The sequence below is a fragment of the Nycticebus coucang genome, chromosome 12 (assembly GCF_027406575.1).
Source record: "Nycticebus coucang isolate mNycCou1 chromosome 12, mNycCou1.pri, whole genome shotgun sequence".
In the NCBI taxonomy this organism is placed as follows: domain Eukaryota; kingdom Metazoa; phylum Chordata; class Mammalia; order Primates; family Lorisidae; genus Nycticebus; species Nycticebus coucang.
The window spans coordinates 90,940,764-90,965,648 of NC_069791.1; the positions used below are offsets into that span (position 1 = coordinate 90,940,764).

Consider the following 24,885-nt stretch of genomic DNA (forward strand, 5'->3'; position numbering starts at 1 on the left):
GATAAATGTTATTATTTAAAGTGTGGGTTCATTATAGAGTGGGTTTGTTACAAAAGATAGTTCAGCCCTCTCTTGCACTATGGGGTGGCTTCCACCACTTGCTTAGTGACTAAGCAAGAAGGCCTCCCCAGATGTGGCTCCCTCAGACTTGGACTTTCAGGCCTCCAGAACCGTAAGAAATAAACCTGTTCTTTATAAATTGCCCAGTCTCATGTACTGTTATAAACCGCACTCATGCTAAACATGCATATGCTACTACTCTACTGACACAGCATCATATTTGTTTTCCATGTCATTGCTAAACTCTGTAACATTTATCCTGAATGTGAAAAAAGATGTTCCTACTGACAGGAATAGGTTCCAACTGCTGTGTCTGAGAGTCATACATCCATTTTGGAAAAGAACACAGAGACCCGAATCGATTTGCCTTTATTGGTGATGCCCATCTTCTTTATGGTAAGGGGAGATAATACTGATGTACAAACAACTTGGCCTGGGACTGTCACCTGACTGTACATGCAGGGGTAAAGTCCTATAAAATCCTTTATATTTTCATCTATATTTGCCCCAATTCTGTTTAGACATAATTTGAAAGCCAGCTTAGACCTTGTATTTTTCGATTATGTTAAATACTCATAATGAATGCAGTATGAGCTTCAAGTGAACTTGTGTGATCCTAAGTGAATTCTAAGTAATCACAGGTTTTCAGATAAGATAAACATATGCATATAACTAAGACAGAAATGAGTCTCACATAAAATTGCAATAAAAACCCATGATCAATCCAATGATGTACTTTTTAAAGGTAATTTATCTGGAAATTGGAAGGGTCAAAAGACAAAAAAAGCATACACAAAACACTCCATTTAAAAGTAAATCTGTAACTTGAAAAAAAAAGTCTGAGCAAGGTACATAGTTTTATAGTAACCATAAAAAATTCCAGCAACTGGTTGAGGTTTTTGCATCAGTTGGCACATGTGGTAAACAGCATTCCCATGAAAAGCTTTCCGTCCTTCACTGTATTGTGTCCAAAGGTAACTTTAGTGAGGATATAAGGTTCATGACTTCTAGGGTTAATGCCATCCACTCAGGCAAACTGACATATCCCTGACCAACTCTAGGGATGTGTGAACACACTTCATGGGGTGAGAATCAGTTTTGGAGGTTTTAAAAAGATATTTGAATTTTTGCCCCTAATCAAAAACTGTTTTGGCATCTGGTTTACATTCAAGACCTAGCTGGCTCATAATTCCCATTCTTGTGGATTAGGAAACTTCATCATGAGATTTGAGATATATTGGTTTGGAAAGTTTTCTCAGTTTCTCTTGGCTTCGAAGTCCCCGACCTTGAAGAGGGGTAAGGCCCATCGGAGGCAGATGAATCTGAATAATAAGAATAATGGTATTAAGAATCATAGTCATAATCATTGTAGTAGTTTATGTTCATTGAGCATTTACTAAATACCCTACTTCCTGCTAAGTGCTAAATCTATACTTACTCAACATTAATCCTTACAAGAACCTCATAAGGAATTATTATTTCAATATTTAAATGGAATCTCAGAGAAAACTTACATAACTTGCTCAAGATTATATATTAAGTGGTAAAGCCAGGATTTGAACCCAGATCTGTCTGGTTCTAGAATTTGTGCTCTTCTTTGCCATATTTCCTTCACGGAGGGAAAAAAAAACAAAAAACAATGAATCCACAAGCAGAGAAGAGAATTCAAAGAAGTGGGAGAAAAAAGTATATGTTTACAAAGATGTTCAGTGCATAGTGGAAATTGGGACCAAACTAAATATCTTATAGTAACAAGCTAATTAAATTACGGCTGTCAACCTGACTGGCTGTAGGGTAACCAGATTAAACATTATTTCTGGGTGTATCTGTGAGGGTGTTTCTGGATGAGATTAGTGTTTGTATCAGTGGACTCTAAGTGGGCTGCCCTTCCCAGTGCGGGAAAGGCCATCATCTAGTCCGTTGAAGGTCTGAATAGAACAAAAAGGCAAGAAGAAGGTATTGGGCCCTGCCTGCCTGTTTGAGCTGGGACTCCTCATCTTCTGGGATTTCCACCATTGGCCAACTTGGTTCTCAAGCCTTCGGACCTAGCCTGAAATACACATCTGTTTTCTCCTGGGTCTCCAACTTGCAAATGGTAAATCATGGGAATTCTCAGCCTCCATAATCATAGGAGTCAATTCCTCATAATTAATCTCCTTTTATATATATCTAGATATATCTATCTCTAGCCTACTGGTTCTGTTTCTCTGAAGAACCCCAACTAATTCAATGGCACATTCTTACAATAGTACACAGTACAACCATTTAAAAAGATTGAGGTAGAGCTGTATACAAAAATGTTCAGAAGACATAAAGTAAAATAAGCAGGCAATAGAACAGTATGCTCAGAATTTTACATATGAAAAGAAATTGTGTGTACATGAAAAGACTAAAAGGATATATTACCAAACTACTAGGTTGAACCTATACAACACAATATTGCTGATTTTGTAGGTCAATGAGTTGAATATTGGCAATGTCATACGGTCCAACCAGTTATGGTGGTCACTTCTATCAGGTAAGAATTTTTGACAATTTTCACTTACTCTTAATGCATTCCTTTAATGCTTGAACTTTATTCTTTTAATAACAACAAGTCTATCTTTTATCATAAGGAAAATAAAAACATTCCCTAGGAAAAGATGAATGTCAAAAGAGAAGCTATATACATGTGAGCTGATTTTCCCTCCATATGTGGAAAAGACATACAAGTAGGAGAAATCATGCATTCATTGACATTTTAGTTTGTTGTGAGGGGTTGGCAGCATGCAAGGACAGCTTATTTCCAACATGCCTCCTACATTAGCTCTGGGCTTCTCAGCAGGTACTAGCCCTCTTGGTACACATTCCTGGAAATAACTGGGTTGATGAGGATAAGTACCCACCACCTGGTAACTGGAGTCACACTTACTGGCCGAGGATAAGGAATCTGGTAATGTAGTCCAATTTCAATCCTGGCTGTGCATTCGTCTATACACTGTTTAATCAGGTCTGTGTCTGTGAGCTATTAAAAGAGAAGAAGAAATGAGGCTGTTCTTTCTAATGACATAAAGTATAGGTGTATACATTCTCAAATGTTTTTAGTTCATTAGCTACTATTAAATATTGATAATTTGAAGTATCAAAAGCAACATAATATTAAAATTTACTGTAGATTAAACTTTTAAAATTGTTATAATAAGTAAAAATACACTTGGTAAAAATAACTCAAATAATACCAAAGGATATAATGTAAAACCTACATTTCCCTCTTATCCTTGTTTCCTGGTTATGCTTTCCAGAGACAAAAATTAGCAGTTTTTTGTGTGTCCTTCCAGGAATATTGTTCGTACTATGTATATAAGCACACCTCCAAGAGGCTTAGTTTTTTTTTTTTTTTAAGAAGCTTAGTTTTGGCTTGGTGCCTGTAGCTCAAGCGGCTAAGGCGCCAGCCACATACACTGAAGCTGGTGGGATGGAATCCAACCCAGGCCCGCTAAACAATGACAACTACAACCAAAAAATAGCTGGGTGTTATGGCAGGCACCTGTAATCCCAACTACTTAGGAGGCTGAGGCAAGGGAATTGCTTAAGCCCAAGAGTTTGAGGTTACTGTGAGCTGTGACGCCACAGCACTCTACCCAGGGCGACAGCTTAAGACTCTTGTCTCAAAAAAAAAAAAGCTTAGTTTTTTCCTTATACTACTGGATAACTTACTTTGTTTTGAACATTGCTTTTTTAATGACATAATTTGAAGCTTCTTCTGTTTTCATACACAGAGAGCTGCCCCACTGTATAGCTTTTCAACAGCTATACAAAATTCCAACATAAGGCTTTATTATAACTTAACCAATCTCTTATTTGTGTACATTTATATTATTTCCAATCTTTTGTCCTTATAAACAATTCTGCTGTGGATCCCTCAGAACCTTTTTTTGGCTCACATATTTATCTAAAAGATGAATTCCTAGAAGGAAAACTGCTAGGACAAAGGGTGTATGTTTAAACATTTTTAATTCTTACAGATATTCCCAAATTATTTTCTAGAGTTTGCACCAATTTATATTCCAACTAAAAAAACTATAAATTTTATTCCCACCAACACTAAATGAGAATGCTTTTTCACACACACTCCCCATGCTGATTAAACTTAAAAGTCAGGCTTGGCGCCTGTAGCACAGTGGTTACAGCACTGGCCACATACACCCAGGCTGGTGGGTTCGAATCCAGCCCAGACCAGCTAAACAACAATGACAACTGCAATAAAAATAGCTGGGCATTGTGGTGGGCACTTGTAGTCCCAGCTACTTGGGAGGCTGAGGCAAGAGAATAGCTTGAAGTCTAAGAGTTTGAGGTTGCTGTGAGCTGTGATGTCACAGCAATCTACTGAGGACAACAAAGTGAGACTCTGTCTCAAAATAAAATAAAAAATAAACTTAAAGTCACCCAATTATTTCTGCAAGTGCAATCTAAAACCCCTGAGATATTAGAGAATGCTCTACCTCTTATTTGAAACAGTAAAATGCCTTGCTCGTTAGCAAAGAGAACAAAGTGCTTTTGAAATTCTAAGATAGCCAAATCATGATAATCCACTTTCAAGTAAATGAAAGGAAAGTTCATTTTGAAAAACAGAAAGCCAGGGTGGCACCTGTGACTCAGTGGGTAGAGCGTCGGCCCCATATACCGAGGGTGGTGGGTTCAAACCGGGCCCCGGCCAAATTGCAACAAAAAAATACCTGGGCATTATGGCCAGGTGCCTGTAGTCCCAGCTACTCGGGAGGTTGAGGCAAGAGAATCACCTAAGCCCAGGAGTTGGAGCTTTCTGTGAGCTGTGTGATGCCACAGCACTCTACCGAGGGCCAAAAAGTGAGACTCTGTCTCTAAAAAAAAAAAGAAAGAAAGAAAAACAGAAAGCCAAGTAGGAGAAGGGGATAAACTTTCATTCCAAGGAAGAAAAGTGAATCAAGACGTGGCATTACCACAAGTTTGCAAGTGGGCCTCCAAATAGAGCTAGGATTGCATCAGCCCCAGCTGACACCCACAACAAAGTCTGGGTCCATGTGGCTTAGAAATTCTAAGGGAGTTCCTGTCCTAGGATACCTCGTAACATCAGAGGACAAGAGTTCCAGGAACAGTAATACAGAGAACTACAGTTAAGTCCCTTGGGAGAGACTCAAATTTTTCTGACCTCTGCTTCTCAGAAGCTATTGCTCTTCTGTTCACATTGGGAATAGATTTCCATGTTCCCATTTGCCCACTGAAATTTAAAATAATTTATGGGATACTGTTGGATTATTAAGCTCTTAGAGGAAATGAAGTTACAAGAAACTGCTTTTATCTGCACAGAGACTGGGGAGATAGGAAACCCCCCTGACAAAGATATAGTTAATGGGGTTGGGGCTTCTGGGGCTCCAGCTGTCCATCTGAATAAGTTTGGGCTGCAGTACTCCAAAACGACCATTCATGGGCTGCCTGCATGTTTTTGCCATGTATATATGCTACCCATACTATCATTAAAATTTTTCTTTAAATGGACTCTCTTTCCTAAGCTGTAGTATTTATGAAATTGTGTGATATTCCCTTTCTAATAAATTCTAAAACAAGTACATATCTTAAAATTAAAAACCCATGTACCTCTTCTCCCACCCCCAGATAATCTCAAGTACATGCACCATCAGTGGCACATAACACCTCCCCTTCTGGCTTACTCCTTGGGTCAATCTAAGAAGCAAAGGAAGGATTATTACAATAACTGAAAATCCAAAGAGTCTTGAGTCGTCTTAGCTGAGTAAACCTACAGAGGCTTATTGGACATGCACTACAGAATCCCCAACACCAGGCTAGACACAGCTTTCAACTACCAAACTTATTACCTGGGCAGAACAACTCTGATACAAATAGGTACAGAAAAGGCACAGTGCTTCATTATCAGTGAGGATAATAACTTCAACAGATTGCTATAGGAATTCAGAACAGGGTGGACAACACAGTTAGGGGAGGAGCAGAGAAACTGAGGAAGACTTTCTGGAGGTCAACTGAATCAAAGTTGTCATAAATGCTCATTAATTTAGTGACAGTCATAAGGCAGGAAGATCCCATGTGATAATATTAAGTATAAGACATTGTCTACATCAGGCATCCTCAAATTGCGGCCCGCGGGCCACATGAAGTGGTGTGAATTGTATTTGTTCCTGTTTTGTTTTTTACTTCAAAATAAGATATGTGCAGTGTGCATAGGAATTTGTTCATAATTTTTTTTTTTAAACTATAGTCCGGCCCACCAACCGTCTGAGGGACAGTGAATTGGCCCCCTGTTTAAAAAGTTTAAGGACGCCTGGTCTACGTGCTCAAACAAATGACAAGATCATGCCAACATAAATGAAAAAAAGAAGAAAAAGACTATGAACAACTATTTCGGGGTCTCTAAACCTTTTGATCACCGACTCCTTTTATTAAAACACTTCTGGTTGGGTGCAGTGGCTCACGCCTGTAATTCTAGCAATCTGGGAGGCTGAGGCAAGTGGACTGCTTGATCACAGGAGTTTGAGACCAGCCTGAGCAAGAATGAGACTCCACCTCTACTAATAATACCTGGGCATTTGTGGTGGGCATCTGTAGTCCCAGCTACTCAGGAGGCCGAGGAAAGAAGATTGCTTGAGCTCTGGAGTTTGAGGTTGCTGTGAGCTATGATGCCATAGCACCTCTAGCCTGGGGCAACAAAATGAGATTTGGTTTCAAATTAAAAAAAAAAAAAAAAAAAAAATTCTTGAGCCGGGTGCAGTGGCTCACGCCTGTAATCCAAGCCCTTGGGAGGCTGAGGAGAGTAGATTATCTGAGCTCACAGTTTCGAAACCAGCCTGAGCCAGAGCAAGACATCTCTAAAAATAGCCAGGTATTGTGCCAGGCGCCTGTAGTCTCAGCTACTTGGGAGACTGAGGCAAAAGAATCATTTAAACCCAGGAGTTTGAGGTTGCTGTGAGCTATGACGCCACAGTACTCTACCAAAGGTGACAAAGACTGTGTATCAAAAAAAAAAGTTCTTGTCCCTCAGTGCCCATGTATGTATTTATATTGATTTATAAATGTATTAATTGCTGGCACGATGGCTCACACCTATTATCCTACCACTGTGGGAGGCCAAGGCAGGTGGATTGTTTGAGTTCAGGAGTCCAAGACCAGCCTCAGCAAGAGTGAGACCTCATTTCTACTAAAAATAGAAAAACTAGCTAGGTGTAGCAGGTGCCTGAAGTCCAGCTGTAAGGGAAGAGGATCACTTCAGCCCAAGAGTTTAAGATGCTGTGAGCTACGATGACAAGGCATTTTACCCAGGGTGACAGAAAGTATGAATTTATAAATTATAAAGTATTAATTTATAAATTATAAACATGTATAAATTAATAAAGTATTAATTAATTAATTAATTTATTTTTTTTGTAGAGACAGAGTCTCACTCTATGGCCCTCGGTAGAGTGCCGTGACCTCACACAGCTCACAGCAACCTCCAACTCCTGGGCTTAAGTGATTCTCTTGCCTCAGCCTCCCGAGTAGCTGGGACTACAGGTGCCCGCCACAACACCCAGCTATTTTTTGGTTGCAGTTTGGCCAGGGCCGGGTTTGAACCCGCCACCCTCGGTACATGGGGCTGGCGCCTTACCGACTGAGCCACAAGCGCCGCCCCAATAAAGTATTAATTTATAAATTATAAACATGTACTAATAAAGTCATTATAAATATATACAAAACACTTTTTAAAGGATAAAAAAGAATAAGTAGAGGGCGGCGCCTGTGGCTCAGTGAGTAGGGCGCTGGCCCCATATGCTGAGGGTGGCGGGTTCAAACCCAGCCCCAGCCAAATTGCAACAAGAAAATAGCCGGGCGTTGTGGCGGGCGCCTGTAGTCCCAGCTGCTCGGGAGGCTGAGGCAAGAGAATCGTGTAAGCCCAAGAGTTAGAGGTTGCTGTGAGCCATGTGACATCATGGCACTCTACCCGAGGGCGGAACAGTGAGACTCTGTCCCTACAGAAAAAAAATAAAAAAGAATAAATAGAAATAGCAGTTGTGGTCTTTTATTTCTATTCCTCAGAAAATTGTTTATGGACCTCATGGGGTACATAGACTAGTAACTTTTTGTTGAGACAGAGTCTCACTGGTAGAGTGCTGTGGCATAGCTCACAGCAACCTCTAATTCTTGGGCTCAAATGATTCTCTTGCCTCAGCCTCCCAACTAGCTGGGTCTATAGGCGCCTGCCACAACACCCGGCTATTTTTTTTGTTTAGCAGATCCAGGTGGGGTTTGAACCCACCAGACCCAGAGCATATGGCTGGCACCCTAACCACTGAGCCATGGGCACCCAGCCACTAGTAACTTTTTATGCTTTTTTGGAGCTGGATTTTAGAGGAAAGGTCAGAAGGGTAGAGAGAATCTTCACAAAGATTCTCTTTAAGATGGCCTTAAAAAGCAGGGAAGCTTCAGGAGAATAAGGTATTGTAGATTAGGAGGGTTTCTTTGGTAGCACTTGTTTCAACTGTAATTTTATATATTTTTTCCATCTAACCCTCACACATATTTGAGGGCACCTGTCTTGGTTTTGCTCATTTATATGCCCTCAACATCTAGCCAGGTATGTGGCAGATGGTGGGTCTTTCAGTATTTGTTGAATGAGGAATGAGAACAAAGAACTGCAGAGTAGTGACAGCAATGAGCTGGTTGGGAAGGGGTGCTGCTCTTGTGGACAGATGACTCTGCTGTGGACCATGCTGTGGTGAGGTCCTCCAGGTGGCCAGACAGAGGCCATGGCTAGGTATTCTGATGTGAGAGCTAAAACCATAGGTGGTTGTATGTTGCACTTAGCACTAAGTGCAGAGGGCTGATCTTCAGAGGACCTATAGGTGGTAGGAGGGTTTGTAAGATGACAAGGCCAAAAAGAGGCAGTTAGAGGTCCAGGAAGGAAAACTAGTGGGAGCAGATTGTTAGGAAGATTCATGAGGGGAACAGCATTGAATCCATCAGATCTGTGAGAAGAAGGCTGAAGAAAATTCAGGGCAAAAGCCTCTTTCATGCTTAGTGCTAGGTGGTGTTCCCAAGGAGCTAACAATTTATTGGGCTGGGTGGGTTAAATTTTGCTCCTTGGTGTCTGGGAGCACAGTTCTGTTTAACTAGCTAACGGAAGCACTATTTTACCCAATTCTGTGGTCCCAAAGGGCAACCTCACTCTGCTAGCCAAAGAGGCTTGAGTTCAAAACTAAGTTGTGAAGGGAACTCTGTGTCTAATACTATTCTCTTTCCTCTGAATGGGTTTATATTTGGAGGCTTTGAATAGTTTATGAATTGAAAAAAACTTCCTTACGTACCTTCTGTGGGAGTGGCTGGCAAAAGATGCAGTGTGTGAGAAACAGCTCCTCTTCTGAAAACCCTCATTGGCTGACTCGTGTCACCTTGCTCATGGGGTCTTCTGAGGACACTGTGTCTGAGGACTTACAGGCTGGACTGAGACCCAGAACAAGTGAACACAGAAACATAGTGTACACTTGACTTTCCAATGGTCCAACAATCTAGCCAAGCTGTGCCTCTAGTCTCTTTCTGCTCCCACTCTGCCACCGTGACAATGCCACTCAGTACTCTCAATTTAGGACCGGAAATTATTCTTATCCTTGCACTCTCCATGTGGGACTGACTTACTTACATTTTTGTTTTTCTGGAACAGGGTTCTAGCTTCATTTAGTATATACTGTTTTTCTTTGACGGTGTCTTCCATCTGCCCTGATGCCGCCTGCCATCTCCTTGCAAGCCTGAAAATGCTGCGGTAGAGGCCAAGAACTTCTTGTCGTGTTGCTGTTGTCATCCTCCAAGACCACCAAAATAGAAAAGGGAAAATTTGCATAAAAATGCAATTTGACAGTAGGCAGCTAGGCAGATGTACATTTTTAAAAAATCAAGATCTTTAATTAGCCCAGAAATAACTGCTCTTTCTCAAAAGATCTGTTGGGTAGCATTGCCAGAAAGGCAAAGTAGAAACGCCAGCTCTCAAATGGCTTTGTACCACACCCCACGATTGAGGGTTGCTTAACCATGTTATTTACCATGAAGGCCATGTTTATGAACATGGCAAAACCAAAATTCACATTTACTACTCTTTAAACCAGTCTTACCAGAAGATGTTACAAATGAATGCTTTCGGTGTATATTCTGGTAAATTTATATCGTTAACCTGGATGCCTAGGAGAAAGCATATCTTAGATAACTGAATTTCCTATTATGTGAGAACTGGGATTTAGTGCACAGGTTGCAAATAAGTGCCTCTTGGGCCTGGCAGGTGATATAAATGAGGGAACCTGGCTGGATAAAGACAATGGCTAACTGGACAGGCCATGCCCCCTTGAAAGGGAACAGTTGCTACTCAGCTCCCATAAGCCACTGCTATATATGAAGGTCTTGGGATGTTAGATTCCTGATGGTGTAAAAACAGGTGGCAATCCAGATCTTTAAAACAGAAAATCTCAAAAAAAGACACTAAGTCATCACTTTTGAAAATGCAATTAGCAGGCAGGTACTCACACAAATTATAGGCCCAGTTCTATCCAGAGGCTGTCAGGTTATACACTCTCTGTTAAACTTCTTGAAAATACTTCTCAAAATCAGTCTACTTTTCTGATAAGAACTGTACAGTAAGTATAACAAAAATCTTTCAGATGACTAAAGATCTTGTGGCCCCTGTGCGATTTTACTCTGAAACAACAATTTTAATGTCAGAGGACTTGGCTAAATGAGAATCAACCTATTACATAAAGCTAAATATATATAATTTTTTTTTTTTGAGATAGTCTCTCATCTGTTACCCTTGGTAGAGTACCGTAGTGTCACAGCTCACAGCAACCTCAACTCTTAGGCTTAAGTGGTTCTCTTGCCTCAGCTTCCCAAGTAGCTGGGACTACAGGAGCCCGCCACAACGCCCAGCTATTTTTGTTGTTTTTGCAGTCATCATTGTTGTTTTACCTGGCCTGGCCCGGGTGTGAACCTGCCACCCTAGGTGTATGTGGCTGGTGCCCTACCCACTGAGCTATGGGCACTGCCCCTAACTATATTTTTTAAAGTAAAATTCTCATATCACAAAATACTTCAGATACAAAAAGATATAAAGAATAATGTAATAGCCGTATATTCACAACAGGCCTTCAAGAATAAATTATGTGTATAGTTGAAACTGCCATTGTACCCCTTCTTCCGTCCTGGAAGGAACCACTATCCTGAATTTGTTTTTTATCATTGCCATGCATATCTTTATACTTAACATTATATGGCCTTGTTTTGTAAGTTTCAAAACTATCTTGGGCGGCGCCTGTGGCTCAGTGAGTAGGGCGCCGGCCCCATATACAGAGGGTGGCGGGTTCAAACCCAGCCCCTGCCAAACTGCAACCAAAAAATAGCCGGGCGTTGTGGCGGACGCCTGTAGTCCCAGCTGCTCGGGAGGCTGAGGCAAGAGAATCACGTAAGCCAAAGAGCTGGAGGTTGCTGTGAGCCGTTTGATGCCACGGCACTCTACCGAGGGCAGTAAGACTCTGTCTCTACAAAAAAAACAAACAAAAAAAACTCTGCAACTTGCTTTGTCTATCATATTCATGAGATTCATCCATGTTGTTACAGGTAGCTTTAGTTCATACATTCTTACTGCTGTAATTCAGTCCACTGTTTGAAAGCTATCCATCTCAATTACTCTTGGGCATTAGGTGTTTCCTTTTCTTCTTCTTAACTTATGCAAAAAAGTCATTTTATTATTTTTTACTATTTATATTTCTGTATCTAGAAGAAATTTAGGGAAGATAGAAAAAAAAAAAAACCACTACTGGAAGATTCTCATTAGTTGGAAATAGAATACTGACTATTGTACTGTCTTGAATAAGAGGACAGGCTGGGAAGACAAGGTAGAGTTCGTGAGTAAATAGCAGGGCCAGGCACTCAGACACGTCATTCTGAGTCCCAGGTTTTCCTCCAATAGGTGGAAATAGAATCACGAAATAGGCTGCTCACTGCTGTTAAAGAACATGATCCATTTCCAAACGAATGGGGAGGCATGAGCCCTGGACATACTATGCTTCAAGATGGTCCTGAAATTATGACAATTTGGGCAGTTAAAGAATACTCGTGGGAGCTAGAAGAAGGTGTGTTTACTTAGAAATCATAAGTACCTGCAAAGGATGGACCTTACAGAGAGTTTCTCTTTTGAATATGAGTGCCCTTCCTGCCTATCCTGACCTGGGTGCCTTTCCTGAGATTTATTTTTGAGCAAGGAATGAACCAGTTGATGAAAAGCTTGAAAGCACTGCTTTATCTAATTCAAAGGTTAAAAAACTGGAGATACATTCAATACTAATTCTGAGTCCACAATGCTTCACAGGAAAAAATGCTTAAAAGAAATTCATAAAAACCAAGAAAGAAAGAACATCATGGTTTGTGGCTAATTGTACTAAAAACCCAGATGAGATGATGACATTTTTCCTGGTAAGGAAACAGGTTTCTGAGTTTCTGGCTCTCCCTAAAACTTCATGGTTTCATATGAAAATATGTGAGTCAGTTCCTGTCTAGGGCAGGGAGTCTGTAACATTTATCAATGATTGCTTCACTTTCCTGTCATTGACAGATGAAACTTCCTCGAATGAGAGACATTTGAGGAGGAAGGTGAAGGTCAGTCACAGCAGCCACCTTCTCCAAAGGCTGACTTTAATTGGTTTCCTTCTACTACTCTAAGAACTACCACTTCAAACTCGTAACTGATCATCTATCATAATCTGATACACAAGCTTTGCAATTAGGTTACTCAAGGTAATAAGCAGTACTAACAATTGGTACTTAGTAGGAATATTTTCAAAACATTTTAATTAATGTTTAAATGTTTTGCAAACTAATCCTGAAAGGAATTTAACATACATCTCCATCTGCGATATCAAGGGACCCAGAAAACCTAAGTTCTAAAGATTTCCAGAAGGTCTGAAGCTGTTTTCGCCACTGTGTGCTATTATCAAATCTAGCCTACCACTTCCAAGTCTTGAGAGAAAAAGCAAGAAAAAAATGCTTCTTTTATTCTTCTCTTACTGTATTTCTTTCAATTATTTGAGGGAACCATGTTCTTTCTTGCTTTAGTGCAGCATACCTATGCTGTTCCCTCATTCTAGAAGGTTCTCCCCAGAGCCACCTCCCTTTTACCTACAAACTTCTATTCACCCTTCAATTCCCAGTGAACATGGTTGTCTCACAAAATCCTCTCATTTCCTCTTGCCACACTCATTGGGTCAGTCTCTCTGTTGAACCTTTCCACAACTCCTGATATTCCTTCTGCGCAGCACTCATCACTTAAGTAATAATTTGTTTTTTTTTTTTTCTTTTTTTTTTGTAGACACAGAGTCTCACTTTATGGCCCTCGGTAGAGTGCCATGGCATCACACAGCTCACAGCAACCTCCAACTCCTGGGCTTAAGCGATTCTCTTGCCTCAGCCTCCCGAGTAGCTGGGATTACAGGCGCCTGCCACAATGCCCAGCTATTTTTTGGTTGCAGTTCAGCCGGGGCCGGGTTTGAACCTGCCACCCTCGGTATATGGAGCCGGCGCCTTACCGACTGAGCCACAGGCGCCGCCCAAGTAATAGTTTGTTAATGTCTTTCCCCACTAGACTCTAACCTTTATGGGGACAGCAACCACATTAATCTTATTTACTGCTTATTTCTCAGCACCTAGAAAGGTGCATAATTAGTATTCAATACATGTTGCTGAATAAATGCAAATATCTCATGCTACAGAAAGCTTATGATTCTGGAAACAGAATCGACCATATATAAAAAAATTTAAAAACCTCTTTTCCTTTGGGTTTATATTTTTGTCTTTGTTCCTAGAAAGCAGCTCATTTAGAAAAACTGCCTCTTCCCAAATAGTTTTCCTCCCTTTGAATTTAATGGCTTCAAACCAACATTTATTCCTCTAAGCCAGTGAGTTTCAACCAGTGTGCCACTGCACACTGGGGTACCATGAAAAGATCTTAGGTGTGCCCTGAAAATTTTTAAAAGATCATTAATTACATTATTTTCAAAAGAAGTTCAAAGTACAGTAAGTGTATTCTTTTTTTTTTCTCTTTTTAAAATCAACATAATTTAAGTGTGCCACAGAAGTTTAACTATAGGTTCTAGTATGCTGTGAGATAAAAAAGGTTGAAAAACACTGCTCTAAACTATCCATTACCTCTCAAGATTAACACAAGACTAAGATAGCCCATTAGTATCAGTGGTTGACTGATACAATAGGGTATATATATATAGGTATATACCGTATATATAGGGTATAATAGGGTGTGTGTATATATACATATTAATTGGGTTTGTTGGAATTTTCTCATGGGCAACATATCAGGAATACTCACTTATTTAGATGACCACAATTGAACTGCAGTCTCAACTGGCAGTGAAGTCTATTCTTACAGAAACTTTACAACCTGTATTTGGAGATTGACATTTCTTGCAACTTTATTCCTTTTTTTCTCCCTAACCCTGAACTGAAGAATAAGGAGACTGAACATATGTGCCTAGAATGAAACATGACTAGAAACTGGTCTTTTCTTAAAATCACACCCCCGTGTGAACACAGGTTTATACATGTGCTGAGGTAAAGTTCATTACTGAGTACCTACCATGTACAGGCCTGTGTGCGATTAAGAAAAGGCTGACAGATGGTATTAACATGTTTTGGCCTCTGATTTTAATTGGGAGAAGTTTCTCCTAATTCAGGTGTTCCAAAGATTGATTAGGGAGGTGATTTTAGACGTAAGTACAAATATTTTATTACTTGTGATTAATGTATATAAGAATGGCCCATCAAAACCATGACTTGGAGTGATTTGGATTTTGTGTGATACAGAGCTTCCTTTAAACAACTGAGTTACAAAAATTTTAAGGTGGCTTAACATATAGGCAAATAATAGCAAAAATTGTGGACTCTGAACGGAAGTTTGGGGGCTACTGCTTTAAGGGCCCTGCTGTGTCATGCTTGTTTGTCTTGGCTGAGCCTTTCACTTGATGTCTCTTTTCTGACAGCCACCCCACACCACCAAGCAGAAACCTATTTATTATCATCCAAGCACCCTTTTCCCCGCTTCTACCATGGCCAGCTATTGCTTTTCTGCAGTTATTCTATGATACATATTTTTCTTCCCAGAGTCTCTGAAGTCCTGGAAGGCAGGAACTGTGTTTTGTTCATTACAGTAATAACAAAAGCTGTATTGCTTTGTACTTACTGTGTGCCAGATACTTTGCTAGGTGCTTTATATATATTAACTCCCACAATAATAACACTCCTATACCCCATTTTATGAAAGCAGAACTTGATGAAAGAGATTAAATATCTTGTCTGAAGTCAAACAACTATTAACAGGCAAGGCCAAGATTCAAACCCTGATAGTCTGGAGTCAGAGCCATGCTTTTAATCACTAAACAGGCTGTTCAAGCTCAATAAATGCTGTTGATTGCTTTAAAGAGCTTAGTCATGACAAAGGGAGGTAAATAATTCTATTCCTTTCCTATACAAAGAACAAAGAAAGCAATTCTTTATATATATATATGTGTGTATATATATATATATATATATATATATATTTTTTTTTTTTTTTTTTGAGACAGAACCTCAAGCTGTTGCCCTGGGTAGAGTGCTGTGGCATCACAGCTCACAGCAACCTCCAATTCCTGGGCTTAAGCAATTCTCTTGCCCAGCCTCAGTAGCTGGGACTACAGGAATGCCACAACGCCTGGCTATTTTTTTTTTGGTTATAGTTGTCATTGTTGTTTGGCAGGCCTGGGCTAGATTTGAACCCACCAGCTCTGGTGTATGTGGCTTACGCCCTAGCTGCTTGAGCTACAGGTGCTGAACCATTTTATATTTTCATACAGACTATAATAGTGTTTTCATAAGGTTTTCCATTTATCATCTGTCCCTATGCTCCAACTGCTCTTCTTCAGTAACTATGTTCCACACCAGTACTTTCAGAGCAGGCTGAGTACTTGGCTGGACTGAGTTGTTCCTCTGTGCCCAGTGGCAAACCTGCCCCTCCAACTCCAAAGGGAGTTGACATTATGAAACAGACACCGTGGCAGGGGCTCACTTTAGTGCTGCTACTACTCTGCAGTCCTTACTCTTCCTTCCCAAGGATCCATTCATAAATTCACTCAATATTTATTGAGCACCCCATGCGCCAGGCACACGTGGTTCTGGGGAATATAACCCTCTAGAACTTATATTCTGGTAGCAGAGGCAAATAATATATATAAGAAAAACAGGCTCGGTGCCTGTAGCACAGTGGTTACAGTGTCAGCCACATGCACCGAGGCTGGCGGGTTTGAACCAAGCCCAGGCCAGCTAAACGAGAATTGCAACAAAAATATAGCCAGGCATTGTGGCAGGCACCTATAGTCCCAGCTACTTGGGAGGCTGAGGCAAAAGAATCAATTAAGCCCAAGAGTTGGAGGTTGCTGTGAGCTGTGACGCCATCGCACTCTACCCGGGGCCACATAGTAAGACTCTGTCTCAAAAACCAAACAAACAAAAAACCGAAAGAATTTCAGATAATGATGTGCTCTGAAGGAATGAAACAGTATTATGGTACAAATGAGCAGGGGCGGGGGCTATTTTATTTTGGGTGGTCAGTGATATTTGAGCTGAGTCCCAAATGGCATGAAGGAGCTTAATCATGGACTGTGTTAGGGACTGGCGGTGCAAGAAGAGCCAATAGCAGGAGTGAAGGCCTTGAGGTGGGAATTAACTTCAAAGATGACTGTGCACCTATGTTGCATCTTACAAGGGTACATGTGAAATTTACTAAATGTAGAATATAAATGTTTTAACACAGTAACTAAGAAAATGCCGTGAAGGCTATGTTAACTAGTTTGATGAAAATATTTCAAATTGTATATAAAACCAGCACATTGTACCCATGATTGCATTAATGTACACAGCTATGATTTAATAAAAAAACCAAAACAAAAAAAAGATGACTGTGAATGCAGCAAAAGCCTTTGGGGAGGAGGCCACAAGTCAACAGAATCTAGCATAGATTAGGAGGGTAGGCCTTGGAAAGGAGTTTAGTTTATAGTTTAAGAGCAAAAGGAAGACACTGGGAAGATCTTAACTAAGTTGGAGAAACATGGTCTGATTTACTTCTTTTTTTTTTTTTTTTTGTAGAGACAGAGTCTCACTGTACTACCCTCGGTAGAGTGCCGTGGCGTCACATGGCTCACAGCAACCTCTAACTCTTGGGCTTAGAGCGATTCTCTTGCCTCAGCCTCCCGAGCAGCTGGGACTACAGGCGCCCTGCCACAACGTTTGAACCCGCCACCCTCGGCATATGGGGCTGGCGCCCTACTCACTGAGCCACAGGCGCCGCCCTGATTTACTTCTTTTAAAATGTGCTAGATATCATACTGTAAGACTGTAACTATGATTCCACCACTCTTACAGATGGCGAACCAAGAGTCTTGCCTCATGCTCCTAATTGACAGAACTGAGTTGGGATCGAGAGCCAAAATTGCTAGTTGATTATTTCCCCAAATGACTACAAGTTTCTTCCTGTTTTTATTTGGGAGTCAGTAACAGAGACTCATAATGGGCAGTGAGCAATCCAGAAAAGGTAAACAAAAAGCCCAAATACCCACTCACCCTTCCATTTGCTGTCAAGAGCATATGTACAGTGAAAGGGTTGTGGGTGGGGTCTCCAAGAACCGATTCTACATGGCAGACCTAGGCACTTGGTATGTCTAGACCTTATTCTATAAGAAGCCTAAAGAAACATCTGCTAGTAAAAACAGCAACAACAAAGATCTGCTAGTATTAGGGGACTCATCCACTTCACCCTTTTCCCAACTCTGGAACAATGTTCCCTGCCTTTAGAAAGACTCTTGCAGCATGAACACTTGGGAATTTAAGACCAGAGATGAAACGTCCCTTTCCCCAGATGAAATTTACTGAAGGATGACTCTGGTCTTAGGAATGACAAAATTCCAAATATTCCCAATGTTGGACTCTCCTGAGACTTGCAGAAGAAAAAGTGTTGCAGAAAACAAACAAACAAAAAAAAAAAAAAACAGAAGGGATAGAAAAGGGCAAAGGGATTAACCCTGACTTTCAAGCTCCAGGAGGTTAAGGGAAAGACACCATTTCATTCTCTCAGGAAAGACATGCCCTAGGTGGAATTCACCACTCCACCCCAACCGCATCATAACTAATGACTGTAGCATAGTCAAATTTCTCCCCCAAGTACTTTATGAATTTGGGGGGCTAGAAGGGGACTTTGTGAAATTCACCCAAATGAAACCAGTCTTATGTGCTCATTGTGCACCAATGCTGGCATGTCTCATGTCTTGATGCCCTATCTCCTTAGATCTGGGACCCTCTCCTTTTGCCATATGACAGCTCTAACTCACACAAGTTAACTATCCTTTCTCTGCTTATTTGCTGCTTCTCTTCCTTTGGCTTCCACTACTTCTCAAGAGTGCTTTTTTCATGCTGAGACTGGGTTAGGACCCCTGCTTACGTACACACCTGGCCCCTATAGCTATTCCTGTAACATTTCTCCTACTCTCTTGAGGTTTGTTTGACTTACCTTTCTTCTTCTACTGTGCGTGTGTGCTGCAGGAGAGGGGAATGGTGGTGGTGGTGGGGTTGGTCGTTCATTACTTTCCTGGGCTGGTACATAGGTGGATCATGACAAATATTTATTAGAAGAATAAATTTACACACCACAGAATTATCACCGGTAATGTCTACTATCCTCATGATATACATGGTGGTGCTTGGACCAAGTTTCCCAACTAAAGATCCCAGAGTACTTAAAAATATTAATTAACCCTCACAATGTTTTCACTGTGGTTAAGAGCTGAGGATTTAGTGTTATTTGGGGGGGAAGGCCTTATTAGTTCCACATAGAATAGCTTAAGATACACAGCTATGATGTAATCCTCCCTCTTAAGTTCTTTTAAAAGTTAGGGTTTGTCCACTGGACTGAAATCCTTTCCAAGGTGTCTGTGGAGCTTAGAACCAAACAGAAAAATGGGATTCTGATATTTTTTTCTTGAAAAATAATCATTTTAGGGAATAAGGTCCCTTATACCCAATGATAAAGAGTTAAACCAATCTAGAAAATTGTAATTTAAAACTCTGTCACATAGAAAACTTCTAGAGAATTGAAATGCTCTTGATAATTCCAAAAACCAGACTTTCTTAGCTTAGATAGCAGCATAGCAAATGTGTGTCTTGGTTTTAGATATTTAAGGTTTTCCTACACTTGGCAGCGACTGTAGCTCAGTGGGTAGGGCGCCAACCACATACATCAAGGCTGGTGGGTTCGAACCCAGCTCAGGCCAGCTAAAATCAATGACAACTGCACCACCAACAAAAAATAGCTGGGCGCTATGGCGGGCACCTGTAGTCTCAGCTACTTGGGAGACTGAGGCATGAGAATTGCTTAAGCCCAAGAGTTGGAGGTTGCTGTGAGCTGTGATGCCACAGCACTCTACCGAGGGCGACCTAGTCTACCGAGGGCGACTCTGTCTCAATAAAAAAAAAAAAAAAAGTCTTCCTACACTTGTAAAAACAGATTTATTATTATTATTATTTTAAAATTGAAATCGAGTTTCATTTTGTCACCCTCAGTAGAGTGCTGTTAGGGTCATAGTTCACAGCAACCTCAAACTCTTGGGCTCAAGTGATTCTCTTGCCTCAGCCTCCCTAGTAGCTGGGACTACAGGTGCTTACCACAAAGCCCGGCTATTTTTGTTTGTTTGTTTAGCAGGCCTGGGCTGAGTTTGAACCCACCAGCCCCGGAGCATGTGGCTGGCACCCTAACCACTGAGCTACGGGCACTCAGCCAGAACAGATTTAAAATAATGAAATGAATGTATGGGCTCTGGGTGGACAAACCTAATCTGAATTCTGACTTTACCCCACGGGGCAAATTATTAACCTTCCTGAGCCTCCCTTTCTTAAAATATAAAATAGAGTAACAATAGAACCTTTTTCAAAGAGTTATAAGGATTATTAATATAATAATCCATGTAAATCACTTAGCACCGCCAGTTAACAAAGGTAAATGATACCTGATTAGGAGGAAACAGTAGAGGGACAATGAGGCCTCTTTTATCTGTGCTAAGCTTTGTCTGAAGAGAGAAAAGAAATGTGTGGCCTGCTGGTGAATTTATTGCTTTGTGGTAGTAATGGATTTTCCTAAAGCTGTTTCCCTCTGATCATTAATAATCCTTGTATAGTAAAGGGCCATTGTTCTTTGGTATGAATAAATAACCCTTTTGGACACACTGCTTATCTTTAGACCACAGCACATACTTCTTACTGGAAATATAATGCATGTGCCAACACAAAAGACATGACCAGGCTTCCCTTCCTATTTTTCTTCCTTTATCTCTTACTCCTTGTTTATCCTTCAGTGTACTTTTCTCCTAGATCTTTTATATTCCCTACTTTTTGGCATACACTCATATTTATATAGTATTATCCTTACTTCAATCGCATAATTTTCAAGTGAAACTTAAAACTGTGCTCCACACATCTCTAGACCCCAGTACTACCCTCCATCAATCAACACACATACACACCACAAACTTATTTCCTGGATTCAGTTTTTGGTTACTAGAATCCAAAAAGGGAAGTGTACTGTAATGCTACATACTGTTTTGCAAATCTCAGGATAAGCTTCTATGGTGAACTTAATCATACCACAGCTATTCTCTAAAACAGCATTTTTTTTTTTTTACATAGAAAATGACAAGAATATGGTGTGTTAGTGATGGGGGACAGGAAGGAGACGGTAAATCATTTTTTTAATTTACCTAGGGGCCCTATAATATAGGAATTTTTCAGAACATGAGGAAAAAACATATTATTAATGTCTTAAAAATTTAAAAATAACTATCCCAAACAAAATAAAACACATCCATTCTAAATATATATATATATTTTTTCATCCTAAATATATTATCCAAGCTCTGAAGCACACACAAGATTATACTTGTAGAGGTATACTTGTATACCTGTACTCCAATCAGGTGACTATAACCAAGATCTAACAACCAGTAGATAAATAGCTATTTTTCCCTTTAAGGATAGAAATCAGGTTATGAGCCCTTCAATTCTAAAGAAATGGAGGTAACTGTTTCCTTATTCTAAGTATATTCTCAGAGACAAAGACAAGGGTCAGCCAGGGGTGGTGAAAACCAGTTACCAGAAGTAGGAGGTGGTGTTTGAGATGCACTGGAAGGGCTGGAAATGGAAGGCCAGAGATAAAGATCAACCAGTCATTCATTCATAAGTCCCCAGCCAGGATTTTTCACTTCACATCAAGTACAGAAGTCTGAGAACACAAAATACTAATTTAAATTCCTGTTTTGTGATAATTTTCTAAGGAACTGGATCAGGAAACTGACCAAAGAGTTTTGACTACATTAGATACAATTGGAGCTTTCTAGCGTCAGACCCTCAATGCAACTACATGATAACTGCATTCTGCACAAGGGCTCATGCCTTCAGAACAGTTTCCAAGTATCCTCTACTTATCAAATAACATCCGAACCAACAACTTTTCTCATCTACAGAGGCACCAGAGGTCCTTCCTAAGTTCCTTGGCTTTTTTTTTTTTTTTTTTTGTGGCTTTTTTTGGCCAGGGCTGGGTTTGAACCCACCACCTCTGGCATATGGGACCAGCGCCCTACCCACTGAGCCACAGGCACTGCCCCCTTGGCTTTTTAATGTGTGGGGAATGACTAGCATCTAGACCAGGGGTCCTCAAACTGCAATGAGGCGGTGTGTGATTGTATTTGTTTCTGTTTTTTTTTTTTTTTTTTTACTTCAAAATAAGGTATGTGCAGTGTGCACAGAAATTTGTTCATAGTTTTTTTTTTTTTTAAACTATAGTCCGGCCCTCCAACCGTCTGAGGGACAGCGAATTGGCCCCGTTGAAAAATTTGAGGACACCTGATAAAGTTCCTCCAGTCCAGTGCTGTACAGAACTTTCTGTAATGGAAATGTCTGCCCTGTCCAATAGGGTAAACACTGGCCACATGTAGCTATTGGACGTGAGAAATATGGTTAGTGTGCCTGAAGAACTGAATATTTATTTAAATAGTCACATGTGGCTAGTGGCTATGTATGGACAACAAAGCTCTAGACCAAGAAGTGCAAATCAAACTTCCACAGGGACCAGCTAGGTAGTGGAAGGGAGAAGCCTTTAGCAAACTGTGAGCAGTAGCCACTTACAAAAGATGAAGCAGCTTTTCTGCAATAGCTGACTCCTGTGTTGTAACCTCTGAAAATCTGGATTTGGATGTCCAATTTTTAAATGCTGGCAAGTAACTTTAAAAAAGAATTTAAATCACTGTGTGGGCTGAACAATATGTTTGCAGGCACTATCTGTCTTGTCAGTTTGCAACTTCAAATCTAGGCCAACCCTTTAATTCAAAGAGAAGGGCCTTATCCAAGGTCACTCTGCTGGTCAGAAGCAGAACCAAAATTGCAACCCAGTCCTTCTGATTCTTCTTCTGATAACCTGGTGGTAGCACGGGCAGCAATGGTAGGGAAAAAAGTCCCTTTATCAGAAGCTATTGAACTCCATAGGTGACATTTTATGAACAGTGTTCCCTGCCCAGCCACAACCACAATATGGGAAAAATTTTGTACTAGGAGCCATGAAGACACAAAGAAGAAATGATCCACATGGGAGATAGATAAATAATTTATAAAAAATGTCAGATTTTCTATAATGGACAAAAATTACCTGTGCATGCCCCCACTGGGATAGGAAGAGATTTGAGCCTTCAATGAGTAGAGCTGGCAAGTGGGTGGAACAGTCTCACTGATTTTTGAGTGTGACTCCCATTATTCCAGGATATTAAAGAGCCTCTTCCTTTTATCTTTAAGGTCTTGACTTTGTTAAAAGTCTCCTTTGCTTGGGCTGCTCCTTCTCTGGGTAATCTCCAAATGTTAAGAGCCCCAAGGGGTTTAGGAGACTTACTTTTTTATCCACACCCTCATCTTAGGTGATGTGAGGGGAACGAAAAAAAAAAGGATTTACTGTCTCAGATTATGACTTTCCCCCTGAAGTTAAAGTATATTTAACTTCTAGACATCTTAACTGTAATTAATAGACTTGTCAAACTTAATTTGTTCAAAAGAATACTTATGCTATTCTTTTCCAGTTTTCTCTTTGAGAGTCATCCTTGGTTCCTCCCTCTCTCCCACACTTCACATGCAATTTCCCCACAAGTCCTACAAGAACCATTTCCAAAACATATTCTGAAATCTAAGTCTCCCCATTTCCACGTGAGTGTTTGCCCCACCTCTGCTACAGCAACAGTTTCCTAACAAGTCTGACTACTTCCACCCATCCTTACCCAGCAGCCAGAGTGATTTTTTTAAAATGTAAATCAGGTTAGGTCACTCCCCTTTTTAAAACCCTTGGAATACAATAGGCAAACCCATGCCTTGAGCTAAAATGCTGTCTGCCAGATCAGGCCTGGCCACTTCCTCAAATTCTTTAAGAAGCAGTCTGCCCCGGCTCTTTCTGTTCAGACACGTGGCCTTCTGGCTGTTTCCTACCTTAAAATCCTTCTCATTGGCTTCTTTCTCTACCTAGAAAGCTCATGCCCTACTTCCTTCCTTTCTTGGATCCCTGTAAAACCGCGGGCTCCACCGAACAGCCTTACCGGATTTAGAGCGGCCCTCCCCCCATCTTCTATCACTTCATCCGGTCTTTGGGGGCATTTCTCACTTGCTGGTATCTTCTTTATTGATTTATTTAACACTCTCCTGCACTCGAATGAAACGTTACGGGCCAGGGCCTCCGTGTTATTATAGAGTCTGTTGACCGATGGAATTAGGAAGTTGGCTCTCACTGTCCTAGAACATCTCGGTTCCTGTACGAGGTCTTGTTTGCGTGACCTTTCTCTGCCAGATGCCCCTCGCCCCCATAATTACCCCGACCATCTCCCATTTACACTCAGGAGACTAACGAAAGACTCACGAAAGTCTCAAGTGGGCCTCCAAACGGCCTCTCAGCGTCCCCAAACCAGGCCTCCCTTTCCTGGTCACTTCCGTGAGACAAGTTCCTGAGGCAATGACACCCAGGCGTACTCCCGAGGCTGGGGTCACACAAGCGCGTCTCCTAGCAACGCTGCACCCCACCCCCACCCTCTCCTTGCCCCAGGACAAGCGACCCCTTCCCCCACCAGTCTCCCGCGCCAGGAGTCAGCGTCTCCATCCCCTACACTCACTCTGTGTCAATCCTGCCTTCCCCCACCCACAGAAGCGCCGCAGCCCCGGGCGGGCTGAGAGAGGGCGGCGCCAGGAGCCTAGCTGAGCTGTGGCCGACAGAGCACTGGCTGGTCCGGTAGGCCAGGCCGGACCGAACCACCGGACCCTCCCTTGTGGGAGCACTAGTTCCAGGTCAGGGGGTAGTTTCAAGCCTCCCTAAACCTCAAACTCTACCTCTTCTCCTCCGCGTCCAACAATAGAGCCAACTTCATGCTCTCTCTATTTTCCTTTTATCCTTTTGTTATCCTCCTGCCTCAATGCCAGTTAAAAAAAAATAGTCCAGCCTAGCCCCTTCTAACCCGCTCTCCCTGTTGCTAGGTCTTTGCCCTTACTTGGCGACGGCTTCGTACGTCTTTGCGTACGTCATGACGCAATCTTCGACTCGTTTTCTTCCCTTCCCCGCCCCTCTCCCATTCTCTCTCCTGGAGCAGGCGGCCGGCGGGGTTACCGGAAGTGATGATGCAGGAGGCGATGGAGGGGGCGGGGCTTTGGGGCGGCCGCCGCCGG

General features: G+C 41.3%; 2 protein-coding genes across 7 annotated transcripts in view; one reads left to right on the top strand and one right to left on the bottom strand.

The window, feature by feature from the left end:
* Positions 1-413: 413 nt before the first annotated feature.
* On the bottom strand, positions 414-24,791 carry LYRM1 (LYR motif containing 1). Of its 6 annotated transcripts, none has more exons than XM_053557781.1 (6): positions 24,339-24,384; positions 22,844-23,100; positions 9,722-9,881; positions 2,972-3,064; positions 1,575-1,669; positions 1,278-1,382 (listed from the first exon to the last, which is right to left on the bottom strand). In XM_053557781.1, exons 2-6 carry the CDS (start codon positions 22,849-22,851, stop codon positions 1,316-1,318), a joined length of 423 nt encoding a protein of 140 aa, XP_053413756.1. In that variant the 5' UTR covers positions 22,852-23,100; positions 24,339-24,384; the 3' UTR covers positions 1,278-1,315. The 6 variants fall into 6 exon arrangements, with proteins under 6 accessions (XP_053413751.1, XP_053413756.1, XP_053413755.1 ...); XM_053557780.1 differs by lacking the exon at positions 24,339-24,384 and adding an exon at positions 24,089-24,322; XM_053557779.1 differs by lacking the exon at positions 24,339-24,384 and adding an exon at positions 23,772-24,322.
* The window catches only part of DCUN1D3 (defective in cullin neddylation 1 domain containing 3), a 53,682-nt gene continuing 53,206 nt past the window's right edge, over positions 24,410-24,885 (top strand). Inside the window, exon 1 of the mRNA XM_053557772.1 lies at positions 24,410-24,510. The gene's annotated coding sequence lies outside the window, so the exon portion shown is untranslated. The remainder of the gene's footprint in view (positions 24,511-24,885) is intronic.